A 17,476-nucleotide genomic window follows, 5' to 3' on the forward strand; every position below is an offset into this window, starting at 1 on the left:
TGCTACAGGGGCTTTGGGATCTTCTAATGACTTTTCCAAGGGTTAGGGAAAGGGAAAGGGCCATGCCTGGCTTAAAAAACCAATAACAAAAAACAACCTACAAAGCCTCCTTCACCTTCTTTCTTAGTAACAACTCTAGAAAATGGGGTTAAGTGACCTGCCCAGGGTCACAAAGCTAGGAGGTATCTAAGACCAGTCTCTTGACTCCAGGCCTAATGCTCTATCCACTGCTGCCTCCATAATTGACTTTTTTTAATTCTTTTTTTTTTTTTTAAGCCTTTAACTTCTGTGTATTGGCTCCTAGGTGAAAGAGTGGTAATGGTGGGCAATGGGAGTCAAGTGATTTGCCCAGGGTCACACAGCTGGGAAGTGTCTGAGGCCGTCCATAATTGACTTTTTTTTTTTTTAAATTTAAACCCTTAACTTCTGGGTATTGACTTATAGGTGGAAGATTGGTAAGGGTAGGCAATGGGGGTCAAGTGACTTGCCCAGGGTCACACAGCTGGGAAGCGTCTGAGGCCGGATTTGAACCAGGACCTCCTGTCTCTAGGCCTGGCTCTCAATCCACTGAGCTACCCAGCTGCCCCCATAATTGACTTTTAAGGTGGGAAAGGTCTAGTTTTGAACTTCAAACACCGTCGAGCTGGCCGACCCCTAGCTATGGAGATCCTAAGTCTGGTATTCCTTATTTTACTGGTCTGTTGGAAAGAAAGCATTCCTGTGCTTACTCTAGGAACATGAATGTCACCATGATGATTGTAGACACTCAGAGTAATCCAGGGGTCTCCTCTCTCATCATCCCTGATCTAGAGCCCGGAGGGACCTCAGAGGCCATCTCGTCCAGTCCATTCATTTTACAGATAAGGAAACCAACCCTTAGGAAAGTTCAGTGACTTGTCAAAGGTTACACAGGCTTCAGAGGCGGGATTTGAACTTAGATCCTCTGATTCCAAAGTCAAGGGCTCTTTTCCAGGGTATTCATTCATTCGTTAACCCATTGATTGTTTGATTCATTCAACAAGTACCTTTTAAACTCTTACTTGTAGATGAGGCAGGTTCTAGGGAGTCCAAGATAAAAATGAAATATCGCCTGCCTTCAAAAGGCTTGCATTCTTTGGTGGGGGGGAGGGAACAGAATAAAATGTCCCCAGATGAGAGAATACAGAAAAACAAAAGTAAAAACAAACCATTTCAGGGCGTGGGTCACTAACAACTTGGGGGATGAGGAAAAGCTTTGCCCAGGACGTACTAGTTGAGTCTTGAAGCGAGGTGAGGTTTCTAAGAGGCAAAGGTTAGGAGGGACTGCGCTTGAGGCATGGTGGACAGCCTACGTAAAGGCACGTGGAGGTGAAATGTCATATATTGGGAAGGGCGAGTGGGCTACTCTGGAAGAGGAAGGGTTTGAGAGGAAATACTGGGTAAGAAGATGGAGATTCGGGATGGAACTAGATTGATGATGAAAGGTTTTAAAAGGCAAAGCAGAGGAGCTGGTATTCTGTCCTAGAGGCCATTGGAAGAGCTGGAGCTTCTGTTGGTCATAGGAAGCCCTGAGTTGTCATTTTAGTATTTAATATAAAGTTGAATTTGTTTATGGATTTTCCTCCCACGGTGAGTACCTGGACTTGAGTCAAGTCAGGAGGAATTGAGTTTAAATGTGATCTCAAGCACTTACTAGCTGTGTGACCCTGGGCAAGTCACTTAGCCTCTGTTTGCCTCAATTTCTTCATTTGTAAAATGAACTGGAGAAGGGAAATGGCAAATGGCTCCAGGATCTTTGCCAAGAAAACCCAAAATGGGGTCATAAAGAGGCAGACGTGACTGAAACAACTGAATGACCACAACCACAGTCATGTGCTTGGTAAGGACTTCCTCCTGAATGCAGAGTCTGTTTACCTCTTTCCTACATCCTTTCCTATTGCACCATGAGTTCTTACTCTTCTAATCATAATCATTATTAGAATAACTGAGCCTTTGGGGAGGCCTAAAGGCCTTTAAAGGCAAGAAGGCCTGAGTTCAAGTCTGGTTTCTGGCATATACCAGCCGTATGACCCTTTTGGGACCTGGATAATTATTTAATACTTTAGAGGAGAGTGCATCAGTGGAAGAGAATTTTCACAATGAAGATTTTCATCCTAATGGAATCATTTATGTTAAAATGTTAAAAAAAAACACCTCTCCCCTTTCTCCATGCACAGATATGTGTGCATATACACATACATCTTTATATATATACATATATATATGTTTGGGTATGTACACATATATAGATGTAGATGCTTATAGAGCACTTTAAGGTTTAAGAGGGCTTTGCATGAGCCTTCCAACAACTCTCTGAGACAAAAAGCTGTACCTTTTGTTGCTTTAGATGCAAATGTCTACTCATAGCAAGAATTTATGGCACTGTGAAATTGTAAAAGGAAGTAGTATCAGATGGAGCAACAGTTGAATCTTTCTCAGGAGTCACTGCCATCAAAATACTATATCCCTGGGGGCAGCTGGGCAGCTCAGTGGATTGAGAGTCAGGACCAGAGATGGGAGGTCCTGTATTTAAATTGGCCTCAGACACTTCCCAGCTGTGTGACCCTGGACCAGTCACTTGACCCCCATTGCCCACCCTTACCACTCTTCTACCTAGGAGCCAATACACAGTATTAACTCCAAAACGGAAGGTGAGGGTTTTAAAAAAATGCTATATCCCTAAAGGACAGGAAGGGCCAACAGTAAGAAAGAAGGTCTCTCGAAGCAACACTGAGGAGGGCAGGTGGGTCAGTTTTGGCACTCATGGACTCCTTTTCTACTCTAATGAATCTGCCATTGATTAAGAAACCTTGGAAAGTAGGGGGGAAAAGGGGCCCGACTAGGAAAGATTCCCTAAGACGTCCTTCTTTTCCCCAACTTTTCAAAGCAGAGTCTAGAGGATGTGTTATGGTATGACAGAAAGAAAGCTGAACATGGGAGTGGCAGGGCCAGCTTGACCACTTACTAAGTTGTATGGCCTTGGCTGATTCATTTTCTCTGGGCCTCAGTTTATTTCTCTGGAAAATGAAGTAGATGATCTCTAAGTTCCCTTCTAGCTCTGTTTCCATGAGCCTTCATTTCACAGGCCTTGCTCCGTGAACGTTTGGGAGAAAAAAGTATAAATTCTGAAGCTCTCAAGAAGTTTCTTCTAGTGCCTGTGATTCTTTTCACAAACGCCTTTTCCCATTTCCTACAATAGTGAAAACTCTCCATTTCAAGAGGCCCGAATCATAAATTAGAAAGCAAAAGTCTACAGATAGTCATCTTTCTGTTCCCTTCAATCAGAAACTACTTCACTGAAGGAAATATAGGAAATAGGGGGAAAATACATAATTATTTTCAGATTTTTCAATATTGCAAAAGGCCATGTGTTCTTGGCAAGCAAAGATTTATCCCAAGGAAAGTTGAGTTGGTTAAAGTTTATGCCAATTTTTGTGGCTCTTTTAAATAATATGCTAAATAATTAGGATCAAAAGGATCAAGCTAAAAATAACTTAATCCAAATATTTTACAGTTAAAGAAACTGAGGCCTGGCGAGGGGAAATGACTAAGGTCATACAAGGAGTAAGTAAGCAGGAGAGTTAGGGGGTTACATATTTGGCTCTTTTGCTCCCCAATTTAGCATTTTTTCCCCTATTATTCCATTTCCCTTTTTTCCAGTCTACAAGTAACACAGTTTTCCTGGATTCCTTCTCTTCCTTCCTTCACTAGAGGCTACAACAAAATTAATCCATTTAGTAGTATGTACCACTCGTTGTAGGTTTTAACAATGACTCGATTGAGGTGTTGATATTATTTCTTTATTGTGCTGAGAATTGATTATCAGCTGCCTCATTCTGATTTTCCAATAACCTGAATATTTATGTTACTTTTGCTTGAATGAAGACCCATGTTCCATGAGAGGGACAACAGAATTTTCAAAAGGAAAAGCTCCCTCATCCTAAATTTTTTTTAAACTCTTAACTTCTGTGTATTGGCTCCTAGGTGGAAGAGTGGTAAGGGCGGGCAATGGGGTTCAAGTGACCTGCTCAGGGTCACCCAGCTGGGAAGTGTCTGAGGCCGGATTTGAACCTAGGACCTCCCGTCTCTAGGCCTGACTCTCAATCCACTGAGCTACCCAGCTGCCCCCCCCCCTTTGTCCTAATTTTGAGGTCCTTCCTGGAATTAATCTTTCAAAGATTACCACAGTTAAGAAGGCACAGAAAGGCATCCCACATTGTAAGCATTTGACGTGTTTGAAGGCCTGGGTTTCAAAAAAAACCCTAAACCACCTATTCTTCTTCCTACTACTCTACTACTTCTTCCTAGTAGGTTTTAGATTGGGCTATATGGAGAACATTGGCCAAACACCACCATGACTACTCACTCCCACTCATTTCTTCCTCCTAGGAAACGCCGACCTCATATAAACTCAAACCAATCCTACCATGACCCCCAATACACCCCATCTTAGGAAGTGACCTTTCGAAACAAATAACCTCTTCGGGGCTGAGTCCTTCATCTTGCCAAAGCAGTAACCCACCCGTTACTCTCCCTGGCACTAGGTACTGAGGCAGGGGAACTTTCAGCAAATCAAAATCTTGTCCACAGTTGCCACTGGGAAAGAATCACAAAGAAAGAGAATTCCAGAGGGCTTCTGGAGAGCAGGGGAAGAGATATCTGGGAGGAAGAGGACTCATTGTCATAGAGAAGAAGGTTCTGCTGCCTAGGGACAGACAGAGGAAGCCTCCATGGGTGAGTTCAGAAACGTGAGTAAGCTTGAGCCCAAGCAGGGGTGATAGTAGTACTATCTTCCTGGGAGCTAAGGCAGGCCATAAATATATCATGTGGGAATCTGAGCAAGGCCCATGAAATGAAAATGTAACTCTTCTCAAAGGGAGGAAAAAAATCATTTCAGGTAGTGTGATGTCAGTTTTCGATTCAATATCTGTTTGGGATAAGATGGTACTCGGTAGCCATTTGTCATTTCTTCTCTGGTTTAAAAAATGAATGGGATTCGAAGGGGAAGATTCTATTCGGAGTAAAATTTTTATTTTTAAAACAAATAATGACATCCTACCTTTTGGAGAGCATGGTATTAAAAGGATTGTTATTTAGCTAATAATTGGGGGGCTATTTTTAGAGGCCCCAAAGCATCGTGTATTTCTTGAAATGCTTTCCATTCATTAGTAATCAATACATCGGACATTTAAAAAATAGCACAGAGCCCTGTTTTTTAAGGGAAAAATGACCTGCTGAATAGGGCTTCTGAGACACACAAGAAGGAAATTCTACACACACACACACACACACACACACACACACACACACACACACACATGAGCATCTCTGATAGAAAAACCATTGCCAATTTCCACAGCCCCTCGAGCTGAGAATAAAATCAGGGTGGGGAATCGGGTCTTTTAAAAAGGACAAGAAAAAACGGTAATTTCTGGGTCGGCCTCAGATGATGTCATCATGGGTTCTAAGTCTGATAGCCAAGCAGTGGACACCAACTCTTCTCGCCCATGTGACCTCTAGCATCAATTTGGGGAACAGATCTCCCGCTTTATAATTCTCCCTTTCAGAGCCCTGAATCCAAAGCAGGGGATTAAATAGTTTCCCATGTCAGGGCTCGGATGATGTGAGTACGTGTGTGTGAGTGTGTGTGTGTGTGTGTGAGTGTGTGTGTGTGTGAGTGTGTGTGTGCGCACGCGTAGGGGGGGGTTAGGGGAGGAGGCTTGAAAACTAACTCTTCCAGCACACACCCCTTTTCTTACTACAAGGGCATCCAGCAATCACATTTGCAATAGTAAAAATGCTGAGGAACCCGGCCCCGTCTCTTTGCCTTGGTAACCACCCCAATCCCTCCCTACAAAGCCCTTCGTGCATTACTGCTCCCAGGAAACTGGAGAAGGGGTTAAAATGGAGAAATACAGCTGATAGCGCTGTTGCAATAAATAAATGAATGAATGAACCATAAGAGCTAGCCAACCGACCCTGGGGAGCAAGTGTCTCGTTTTTGGCAATCGGATGCACTGGCCATCGCGGATTTTAAAAAAATAAATAAATAAATAAAAAATGGAAACCCCCCCCTCCAATTTGGCATTTAGTCTGGTGGGTTTAAAATACATACACAGCCCCACACATGCACGTATACCAAAGAAACACTGTACGCTGCACACATGTACATCCGCCTCTAAAAAAAGCATCATTTCCTTGCTATTATTCCACTGAATGAAAAGGCAAATGGCTTTTTAGAAAATCTGAGAGGGGACCAACTTCACCCCAAAGGCATTTTATTCAGTACATATGGCAGAGACCGAACACACACACACACACACACACACACACACACACACACACACACACACAAAGGTTTTTTTCCTCCATGTCACATACCAAGCTAAAATACAGTTGCTATGCCAACAGATCCTTTTTTTTTTTTTTTTGGAGAAAATTAAAACAATTATTAGGAGGAAAAAAAAAGCCTCCTTTTCCCCACCCATGAAAGAGGGAGAGAGAGGCTCAGAGAGAGAGAAAGAGAGAGAGAGAGAGAGAGAGAGAGGGGCTGAGGGATGGGGAGGAGGGGAGGGAAGGAGAAGATGGGCAGAGGGGTGTCTGCTTACCAAAGATGCTGATTTGATAGTAGCAAAGCGCTCTCGGTTCCGGTAGTGGAGGGCCTGACTCTGGACTGACTGGGTAGGCCGCAGTTCAGGCCTGGAATCCCTGTGGCCCACCTCATCCCTTATGAATACATGATCCTGCAGAAATGGATAAAAACAAGGAGAAAGTCCAGCTCTGCTCTTCCCTTGCCGGCCGCCTCTCTTTCACCCCTCTTTCTGCACAAACACGGCTGTTTGAAATGCATAGTTTAGCTGTCGGCTAGTCCCCGCAGCTCCCACAGTACAAAATGAATAAGGAACACATTGCAGCCTTCAGTTAGAAATGTCAGCTGATCGCTAGTGGGATGCCTTCGGAATCCCTGGCAGGATTTTTTCCCCCTTTGCCTCCAGAATTACATCAATGCCCAAGGAAGGAGGGATGCGAAAGCCGAGCCAACGCACAGATGCCTTAAGACCGTCTGCTTAAGACGCTGCGACCAGAGGCTCCCTTTAAAAATGTCATGTCCGAGCCTACTACGGAGGATGCTGGCGGCTTTTAACATACAAGCGAGCCTCTGCCTCATCCCCTCGCAGGAGCTCTTCTCTCAGGCGGCTCCTCTGTGAGACGGCGGCGGCTCGGGTGGCATCACTGTCTGTCCTGCCTACAGCCCGCTGCTCAGGCTGGTACTCAGCCGCCTCTGTCTCTGGTGCTGGGAGGACTCGGCAGGCACTGAGGAGGGATCCTGCTTTCCAGTCATGATCGGACACAGTTCTAGTACCTTCTCTCTCTAGCTTCGGAAAGGATTTTTTTTTTTTTTTTATATTTAAAGAGACAGATGCACAGTCGGAATGGAACGCCACTCTCCGAGATTCTCCCCCCGCCCCCCGCCCCCACTCGGAATGGGCACGGTCACTAGAGTATGGGGGGGGGGGTGGAATTGGAACATCTGATCCTGAGAGAGGTGGGGGGAGGCGCTCTGATTGGAGCCCTCCATGAAAAGGTTGCCGTCCCTAGAATGAAGAATAACGCATCCCTCTTCATCGCCAGGGAAATGTCTTGGGCGGTGGGGAGGGAGCGGGTGGTTTCCAAGGGGACCCGGCTAAGAGAGCATCTTTCTGCGGGGCCACGGGAGGCTAACCCTACAAACGAGAAGATTCTATAATCGTGCAATGCTCCGAGCCACGTGCGGCCACGGGGGATTCGAAAATAGCACATGCTCGACATGGGGGTGGGGGTGGGGGGGGAGCAGAGAGAACGTTCTCGTCCTGCTGCTGCCCCGGGGCTTCTGGAGAGACCATCTGCGAGGAGAAGTTTCCTGTTCTAGATTTTGTCAGGACCAGGGACAGAGTTTGATTTAATGAGTTTTCCTTCATCTCGAGGCCAAGGAATAAGATCCCATTTCGGAAGGGGTGGAAGGGGTGGAGGATGTCCCCCACTGGCACAGGTGTTGCGGGGAGGCCATACAAGGATGGCCTGGAGAGGGAAATCTCTGGAGCCCAAGGTGTGGAGGCCAAGGCCAGAGCTTGAGATTCCATCCCTGTGTCCTCGTTCAGCCGGATATCCCGGCCTCCCCCACCCGCCTCCTTTAGATAGCTGCCTTCCCATGGGGAGCTCTCCCGCCAACTTCTGTGCATTTGCTGCATTAGGGTTGGTCTCATTACTGGGTGGATCACCACAGCTGGTATGTGCAATAACATCGGCTCTGAAATATTGGCTTCTTGATGGACATTCTGGAACTTTTCCATGAACTATGGTTGGAGGGTTAACCTAAATGGTCCCAAGGGTGTCATTTGGGACATTTTTAGACTTGGTTTCTGGCCCTACATCATCATCATCATCATCTTCATCATCTTCATCATCCTCATCGTCATCATCTTCTTCTTTTACATCTTCATGATCATTAAAAATCTTTTCTTCTTTATTTTATCATGATCATTTTAAATAAGCAGTTATTATTTCCTATGCTCTAGGCACAGTGCTAGGTGAAGAGGCTCCTACATTGGTTCCAGAAGCTAGAGAGGAAGAAGGTGGATCCAACCACATCCATATTTCGGCTCCTGAGATTATATGATCTTTTTTATGATTATGAATTATGAAATTATATGATTAAAAACCCTTCACCTTCCATCTTAGAATCAACACTGTGTATTGGTTCCAAGGAAGAAGAGCTACAAGAGCCAGGGAATGGGAGTTAAAATGACTTGCTGAGGGTCACACACCTAGGGAGGATCTAAGGCCAGATTTGAACCCAATACCTCCTGTCCCTAGGCCTGATTCTCAACCGACTGAACCACCTAGTTGTCCCTGAGAAATTATATTCTTTTTTTTTTAAATCCTTACCTTCCATCTTAGAATCTATACTGTGTTCTGGTTCCAAGGAAAAAGAGCAACAAGAACTAGGGAATGGGAGTTAAATGACTTGCTGAGGGTCACACATCTAGGAAGGATCTGAGGTCACATTTGAACTCAAAACCTCCTGTCTCTAGGCTTGCCTCTCACTCCACTGAGCTACCTAGCTATCCCTGAGAAATTATATTTTTAAAGGTCTCAACCCTTGAATTTTATTCCCCCAATATCAAGGTCTTTGGTGAAGTCAAGATGCTTCTATATGCCATGAATTCAAAAGCGAAAAAGAAACCAGGCCTGGAAGCGTGTGATAGTATAAAAAATTCTGACAAGTCATAATCTCAGTGTGGGTTGGTTTTCAACATTTTAGGTGCTTCTTAGCAAAAGCAGAACCAAAAGCATGTGGCAGTGGCCGAGTTTCAAAATGAAATAATTGAGGACGATGGGATTTTAGAACTGGGACCTTCGGATTCAATTCAACAAGGATCTACTAAACACTAAGTATTGTCTTTTGTTCTAGGAGCCAGGGATAGAAAGACAAAAAAGAAAAAAGTTCCTGACCTTTAGCAGCTTATATTCTTCTCTGGGGTAAGGACATACCCATAGATGAGTAAATACTCAATAAATAAAAAAAATAGATGTAGGCATGGTGAGAGGTAGGAAAGGATGCGCAACTGGGATGATCAGGAAAGACCTCATGTGAGTGGTGGCACTTGAATTGAACCTTGAAGGGAATTTGAGATTCTAAGAAATAGAGATGAAGAGAGAGCATTCCAAGCACGAGTCTGTGGCCAGGGAGGCAGGAGTGAGATGGAAGCTCATGTTGGCCGATTTGATTAGACCAGGAAATCAGTAAAAGATATTGGAACCAGATAGGGTAGGGCTTTAATTGAGAAACAGAAGAGTTTGGATCATATCTTAGGAGCAAAAGGGAACTATTGAAATATCTTGAGCAGAGGATTAATTAACAAGATCAACATTGTCTTTCATGGAGATTATTTTGCTAACTGTTTGGCAGAAGATTGGAGAAAGGAGAGACTTCATGTTGGGGAAATCAAATAAGAAGTTATGGCAATATTTTCCAGGTGATAGTGGATGAAGGCCCATGTTAAGAGTGGGTGGTTAGGTGAAAGGAGAGGAGACATGACAGAGATACTGAGGGGTCAATATTGATGATACCTAGATACAAGTGGAGGGAAGGGAAGGGAAGAAAGGGAAAAATCAAGAATAATTCTGAGTTAGCAAACCAGATTGATTGAAAGGATGGTAGTGTCTTCAATAGAAATAGGAAAATTAGGAAGATGGGTGAATTTCATGAGATTATGAGTTCTGTTTCAGATAGGTTAACTATGAGATGTCTATGATATCCAAATGGAGGTGGTTGATGAAGGACAGTAGAGTGATAAAGGCTGGCTATGTAGATAACTCAGGAGGATTGATATGAGCTCACTAAGAAAATATAGAAAGAAAAGAGGATCCAGTAGAGAAGTCTAGAGACCATCTAATCCGACCTCATCATTTTCTAGATGAGCCATTGGAAACTAGAAGTTCATTGACTTGCACAAAGTCAAATAACCATTAAGAGAGCCAGGATTTGAACCTGGGTCTTGATTCCAAGTCTAGTACTCTTTTTATTAAATCATAGATATGATTAAAGAACTAAGTTCACAGTATAATCTTTGGCATTCCAAACCAAAATATAGAGTTTATCCTTAATTCAGTGAAAAAAAAATAGTTTATAGTCCTGCATACTCTTTAGATTTAGTTACTTATTACTTTGTCTCATCTATGAAAATAAATCCTTTTGTATCAAATTAAAAGCCACACTAGATGCTAGATTTGCACATTTACTCAAGTCAAAGAAAATGGAATTTTATATGGTAAAAAAGTTAATACTCTAACTCATATTTCCATAAGGATGAAAAATATCCCTAGCCAATTAATGGTTGTGTGTGATTTTCTCAAGGAAAAAGGGTGAAGAAGGCATTTTTTTTCCTTAAAAAAACCCCTCACCTTTCATCTTAGAATCAATACTATATATTGGTTCCAAGGCAGAAGTAAGGGTATAAGGATGAGACACTAGGGATTAAATGACTTGTCCAGGGACATACAGGTAGGAAGTGTCTGAGGCCAGATTTAAACCTAGGACTTCCTATCTGTAGGCCTGGCTCTCAGGTCATTCAGCCACCTAGCTGCCTCCTAATTTGAAACTCAGAAAACATATAAGCATTAAATGTCACTTACTTTAAGAAATAAATGCAAATTATATATTTCTTTGCTTTCCATTAAAACAAAAAATTTCCCTCTTATGCTCTTAGTTTCTGAGACTGACTCCTTAACTGAATGTAACATCTAAGGACTGCAAAAAATATATATTTGACAGAGGGCTGCTGGGTGACTTAGTAAGTAGGCCTTGAGATGGGAGTTTAAATCTAGCCTCAGACACTTCCTAGCTATGTGACCCTGGGCAAGTCATTTAACCCCCATTGCCTAGCCCTTACTACTCTTCTGCCTTGGGACCAATACACAGTATTGATTCTAAGATAGAAGGTGAGGACTTCTTAAAAAAAAAAAAAGGAATATATAAGACCACAAAAGGGAAAGAAATCCAATGCAAGTATAACAGAGGAGCCATTTTTTTCCCAATGGGTTCTTCTAGAAGTTGAATGTCTTTTTAAATATAGGATCTTATTAAATATATGATAGGTGGGGTTCAGAATTAGATGTATGGAGACCAGTGGATTGGATTGTTTTGGGGAAGTTACAGCCCTTTTAATAATCCCAAATGCTTATTAAATGAATATTCTTTTGGAAATGGCACATGGCTACAAATTATGGAATATTATAGTCTCTGAAGAATGAAAGTCGAATGTCACCCAAAGAGCAATGGAGGAATTCGTGGTGAGAATGAGTAGGCAAAAATATACAACCAAGGGAGAATTGTGCCGGAGGAATAGCATAAAAGAGATCATTAGTCTTATAGCCTGATTGGATACAACTTTATCCTAAAATATCTCTGTGACTGTAGAAAAGTCACTTAGCTTTTCTAATCCTCAGTTTCCTCATCTTTGAGGCTGGTTGGATCTCATAAGCTTAGGAGTTATGAGCTGAAGTGGACTAAAGACTCTCTAATATGGGCACTAAATCTGGTACAAATATAGCGAGACTCCAGAGAGTGGATGGCAATGGGCTGCCCAAGAAAGGGCCCAGGTTGGAAAAAAGAGAAAGGCAAAGCTGTAGTGCCAATTAGCAGTGGAATCGGGCTAGTGTATGGCTGCTGCCCATCCAGCCTGGGGAGATGGGGAGATGTAGCTCTGAAGAAAGAGGAGGAGGTTGGATTTGATGATTTGTAAAGTTCCTTCTAACTCCATATCTAGGTAGTGCCACAGTCTTCCTGACTCCAGTCTCAGTGCACAAAGAGCTGAGATTGGAGTCAGGAAGACTCATCTTCCTGGGTTCAAATCCTGCCTCAGACACTTACTGGCTGTCTAACCCTGAGCAAATGACTTCACCCTCTTGGTCTCAGTTTTCTCATCCATAAAATGATCCAGAGAAGGAAATGGTAAAGTGCTCCAAGATCCTTGCCAAGAAAACCCCAAATGAGATCACGGAGTCAGAAACAACCGGAAAATGAATGCACACAAAAACTTAGTGAAAGCTGATTAGTTTTTGTTTTCTGTGCCCAAGTTCTTTATGATCATTAGTCATCATATAAGACCTGGTAACACTGTATGGAGGAAATGACAGTGGTTTGAAGGAAGTAAACTAAAATGAGCTCCCTTTGGAAGGACAAAAGTTCCCATTTGAGGTAAACTTACAAAATAGATCCTAGCTAACTATTATGCAATTTAATAGGGGCAGAGCACCTGGATAGGGCCAATGCAAGTGCTCATGTACAAAGAACATTTATTAAGTTGGAATAATGCAGAGATTAGTATTGCCTTAAGGGATGAAGGATGACATCCAAATTAAGTGTGGCCCAATTTTTTTTTTTAAATTTTAGTTGTGGCCTTTGTATTGGATTTTGAGATCTTGATTTAGCCTTTCCTTTGCATTGTGTTTTCCATTTGGGTATATTGAACTAAGAAAAAAACTTGTTGAGATTAAAAGTATGTTTTTAAAAAAATTATTTATTGATATCATGTAGTGGTCTGGTATAATTAGCATAGAAGGCTAATAACTTCTGGAAACAGAAAGATCTGGGGTCCAGTCCTGCCTCTGGCTTTGTGTCTCTGGATTAGTCACTCAACTTCTCAATGCTCTCGGAAACTCTCTCAAGCTATAAAGTTCCAGAGAAGGTGCCACCCTGTACTGGTAAAGGGTCTCCTCATCTTGGGAGTTCTTTATAGCTGTGGAATCACAGGTCTAGTTCCTAGGTTTATCCCAACCTTTTGGATTATATTATCTTCACTTACAGATTTATCTATTCCCCCTTTCCTACCCACCAGTGGGCAATGATATATGTTGTCTCCCACTTCAGCAAAGGAAGGAGATACATTTTTTCATTTTTTTCTCTAGGGCCTAACTTAGTCATGATGACATTCCTCTAAATTTTTTTTAAACCCTTACCTTCTGTCTTGGAGTCAATACTGTGTATTGGCTCCAGGGCAGAAGAGTGGTAAGGGTAGGCAATGGGGGTTAAGTGACTTGCCCAGGGTCACACAGCTAGGAAGTGTCTGAGGTCAGATTTGAACCCAGAACCTCCTGTCTCTAGGTCTGGCTCTCAATTCACTGAGCTAGTTGCCTCCCTTTTAATTTTTTTTAAAAGAAGTAGTGGTGATGGGGAATTTATTAAATAAATTTCCCTTTTAAGAACTGGGGAGGAAGAAGGGTGAGAATTAAACAGGTTTTGCCAGTGTCCATCTTGTCTAATACCGTTTAATAGTCAGTATCAATAATGTAGAAGAAAAACAAACAAATGGAAAGTTATACAGAGCTGAAAAAAATTTAGATTATATTTATGTAGTGCTTTATGGTACAGGAAGGCCATTCTTTATGCTACCTCCTATAAGGAAGACCCTAAGATGTGGGGAAAAATCTGCATTAGTTTTGACCAGTTGATGCCTATGTTCTCATCAAGGTCTCCATGCTTTTCAAGGGTACAGATCACAATCTATCTGTGCCTTGTCATTCTGGATGACTCTTATCTGTGACTTCCTATAGATCCTCCCTGGGGTTCCATCCAATGTGTTGTAAACCATCCTAAATAACAGTAGATGACACGAACCGTCCATCTTTTGCTTGCTCTCTCTCTGTCTCTGTCTCTCTGTCTCTCTGTCTCTCTGTCTCTCTCTCTCTCTCAAAACCTTACCTTTTGTCTTAGAATTGATATCAGTTCTAAGGCAAGAGCAGTAAGGGTTAGGAAACTGGGGTTATGTGACTTTACCAGGGTCACACAGCTAGGAAGTGAGAGGCCAGATTTGAACCCAAGTCCTCCCAACTCCAGGCATGGTTCTCTATCCATTGAGGCACCCAGCTGGCCTATTCTTTTTTCTTATACTATGTAAGGTCATTGGATAATAGTTGGAAGGGTCCTTACAGGTCATTTAATCTAACCTCAATTTTTTTTTAACAGATGGAGGTCTATAGCCACCTGGTCTCAATCCCTTGCTGTGTTTGAAAGTTCAGTGTTGTTGCTCTGTGTCTAATGATAGACTAGAGAGGGCCAGTGTCATGTTCTCTCCTTATACTGATGACGACAAAAAGTCTAGAATCACAAAGTAATCAATTTTGAAAGAATGAGTCTCATAAGTCCAATGAATTCTAAGAGGAAAGAGATCCAAACTAAAACATTTCACTATATACTAAATATATTATAATCAAGTTAGAGGCTAAGACTTGACTTCTTGGTGACTTTAATACACTATTAACAGGTAGAAGGAAAATACCTTCTAGAAATGCCACATGCTCCTCAAAGGCCCTAATGATGTCTTTGTTTACCCATTAAATGCACAAGTGTTCTTCCATTTTTAACAAAAAGCCAAGGGCCCTCTGCTGGAAAGCTGGCTTAATGAGTTATTCAAAATCTTGAGTAAAGAGTGATGAACCTCAGCTGATGTAGAAAACTACATGCAGTGTGAGGTCCCAACAACCTTACTCTTCTGCCTTAGAGGGAGGGAGTGCTAGGAGATAGAGCAGATAAAGCACTGGACCTGGAGTTAGAAAGATGTGAGTTCAAAACCTTCCTCGGGTAGGGTTATTCCCAATGGTTCAGGGGGATGTTGATTCAGGGAAGGAATTTTAAATGGAATAATCGGCCAGGTAGAAAGAAAAAAAAAATCACCGTAGCTTTAGAATTGTAGATTCTCTTTTCTTTGACCCACTTAATAGATGGACACAAACTCCGTCAGCCTTGGTTTTCTGATTTGTACAATGAAGGTGTTGGCTCAATTTCCTGGTACTGAGGTCCGTTCTACCTGCCTATACAGAATCTGTGAAGAGCTGATACAGGGTAAACTTGGCAGGGCAGGCACTAGAGCAATAACTGAGGGGGCCTCAGAAAAGGCTTCCTGAAAACCCTGATGCTTGACCTGAGTCTTGAAGGAAGCCAAGGGTTTCACAAGGCAGAACTGGGGAGGAAGCATTTTCTAGGTCTAGGAGACAGCTAGTGCAGAGGGATAGAGATGGGAGATGGATGGGCGAGGGTGAGAAATGGCAAATAGGCCAGTGTGACTGGACTGTAGAGAAGTGATGAATAAAAAAGATTGGAATGATTGAGTGATAATGGAAAAACAAGGTGAATTATAAAGAGGAATGAAGAATCTTGACGGTTGCCAGATCCTACGGAGAGCATTAAACTCGTGAGAGAAATTGCTTTAAAGTGAAGATTACTAGCCATTACACAAGATTAATTAATGAATTAATTTCACTATATTCTTTGCCAGTAGCTCAGAAGAACCACGATCAAAGCTAGTCAATAGAAAATGAGGTACACGGGTCATGCAATGGAAGTGTGAAATACGGGTGGAGAACCTGTGAACACCAATGAGGTTCATTTAGTGTCAAGAGAACTAAAAGGAAGGTCCCAAGCACGTTGGGTGGATCTCCTGTGGTGGATTTAAGAGGAACAAGGCTGTAAGTCCAGTTGCATAGGATGAGCATAGGATGAAAGGCTATTCACATTGATCAGCTCATGGCACCACTGAGGAAATGACTTATTTTTTTTTGCCCAACTTGAGCCAAAGAGTATCTAATGAATCAAAAGCAGGCAGTCAGAAGAACCAAGAGAACAGTAATACATGAAGATGACAATAATGTAAATAAAAGGAACTCTACCATGAAGTCAAACGCTAGTAACTCTAATGACCAATGTGGTCCTGGAGAAGAGATGAGGGAATACATCTTCCTCCTTTTGGAAGAGAGATTTGGGGAGTGGGATGGGAGGGATCATGAGTGAGGAATGTCATATACATCAACAAATGTAATCAGTGTGTCATTTGTATTTGTTTAGCCATTTCTCTTTTGCAATGAAGGTAGATTTTTCATTGGGTAAATAGGTGGTGGTGGCTATACTTGGAAATGACTGCAGTGTAAAAGCAAAAGGCATCAGTAAAACTTAGAAAAAAGAGTCAAAGCATCCCCCGTTTGGTGAAAATTATTTTTATTGAAGCACTGAAATTAAACTAGAACATCTTATCCCCTCAAGAACAATTTCCTTTTTCTCCCCATGGAAATGTGGAAAATCTTTTTAAATGCATTTGGTTTTATTTTAAAGAAAACATTATGATAGGATCATCATTATTGTATAGATCTAGAAGGTACCTTCTGGTTCACCTTCTCTAGTCTAAACCCCCTTTTTTACAGATGAGGTACCTGAGAGGCCCAGACCTTATATAAAGTCACACAGGGAGTAAGAAGCACTGCTTGGACTTGAACTCGGGTCCTTGGGCTCCAGCCTAGTATTTGTTCCACTCACCACCCTGCCTAAGCCAGGCAAAAATATTGGTCATTGCTTTAATTATCTGCTCTATTAATACCCAAATATTTCCTAAAGAAAGGTTAATAGATATGGGATTCTTAGGAATATTGAAATCAATAAAAGGCTAATTCTTTTAATATAATGTAATTTTAGACAATCCGTTGAAGGATTAGTAGTATAGATAATAGATTTTTTGATTCTGAAAGAATAACAATACTTTACCTGTTTCTGGACTGTGTGTCAAGGTATCTAAATTGCCTTTCCCATAAAAACCTTGTGAAGTAGGTCATAAGATCACAGGGACATAGGATAATCAGTTTAGAGCTGGAAGAGATCTTGGAGGTCTTTGAATCTCATCTCCTCATTTTATTTTATTTTTTTTAAAGGCAATGGGGGTCAAGTGACTTGCCCAGGGTCACACAGCTGGGAAGTGTCTGAGGTCAGATTTGAACCTAGGACCTCCCATCTCTAGGCCTGACTCTCCATCCACTGAGCTACCCAGCTGCCCCTGTCATCTCCTCATTTTAAAGACAAAGAAACTGAGGCTTCGAGAAGTTAAAATAACTTGCCCAAGATCACACAACTAGTCAGTATCTAACATGGGATTTG

General features: G+C 42.2%; 1 protein-coding gene across 1 annotated transcript in view; it reads right to left on the minus strand.

Annotated features, from left to right (window-relative positions):
* The window catches only part of TAOK3 (TAO kinase 3), a 149,554-nt gene that overhangs the window by 62,738 nt on the left and 69,340 nt on the right, over nucleotides 1-17,476 (minus strand). The window contains exon 14 of the mRNA XM_044685447.1: nucleotides 6,627-6,761. Within this exon, the coding sequence (XP_044541382.1) occupies nucleotides 6,627-6,761 (135 nt within the window). The remainder of the gene's footprint in view (nucleotides 1-6,626; nucleotides 6,762-17,476) is intronic.

Source organism: Gracilinanus agilis, chromosome 1 (assembly GCF_016433145.1).
Source record: "Gracilinanus agilis isolate LMUSP501 chromosome 1, AgileGrace, whole genome shotgun sequence".
In the NCBI taxonomy this organism is placed as follows: Eukaryota; Metazoa; Chordata; class Mammalia; order Didelphimorphia; family Didelphidae; genus Gracilinanus; species Gracilinanus agilis.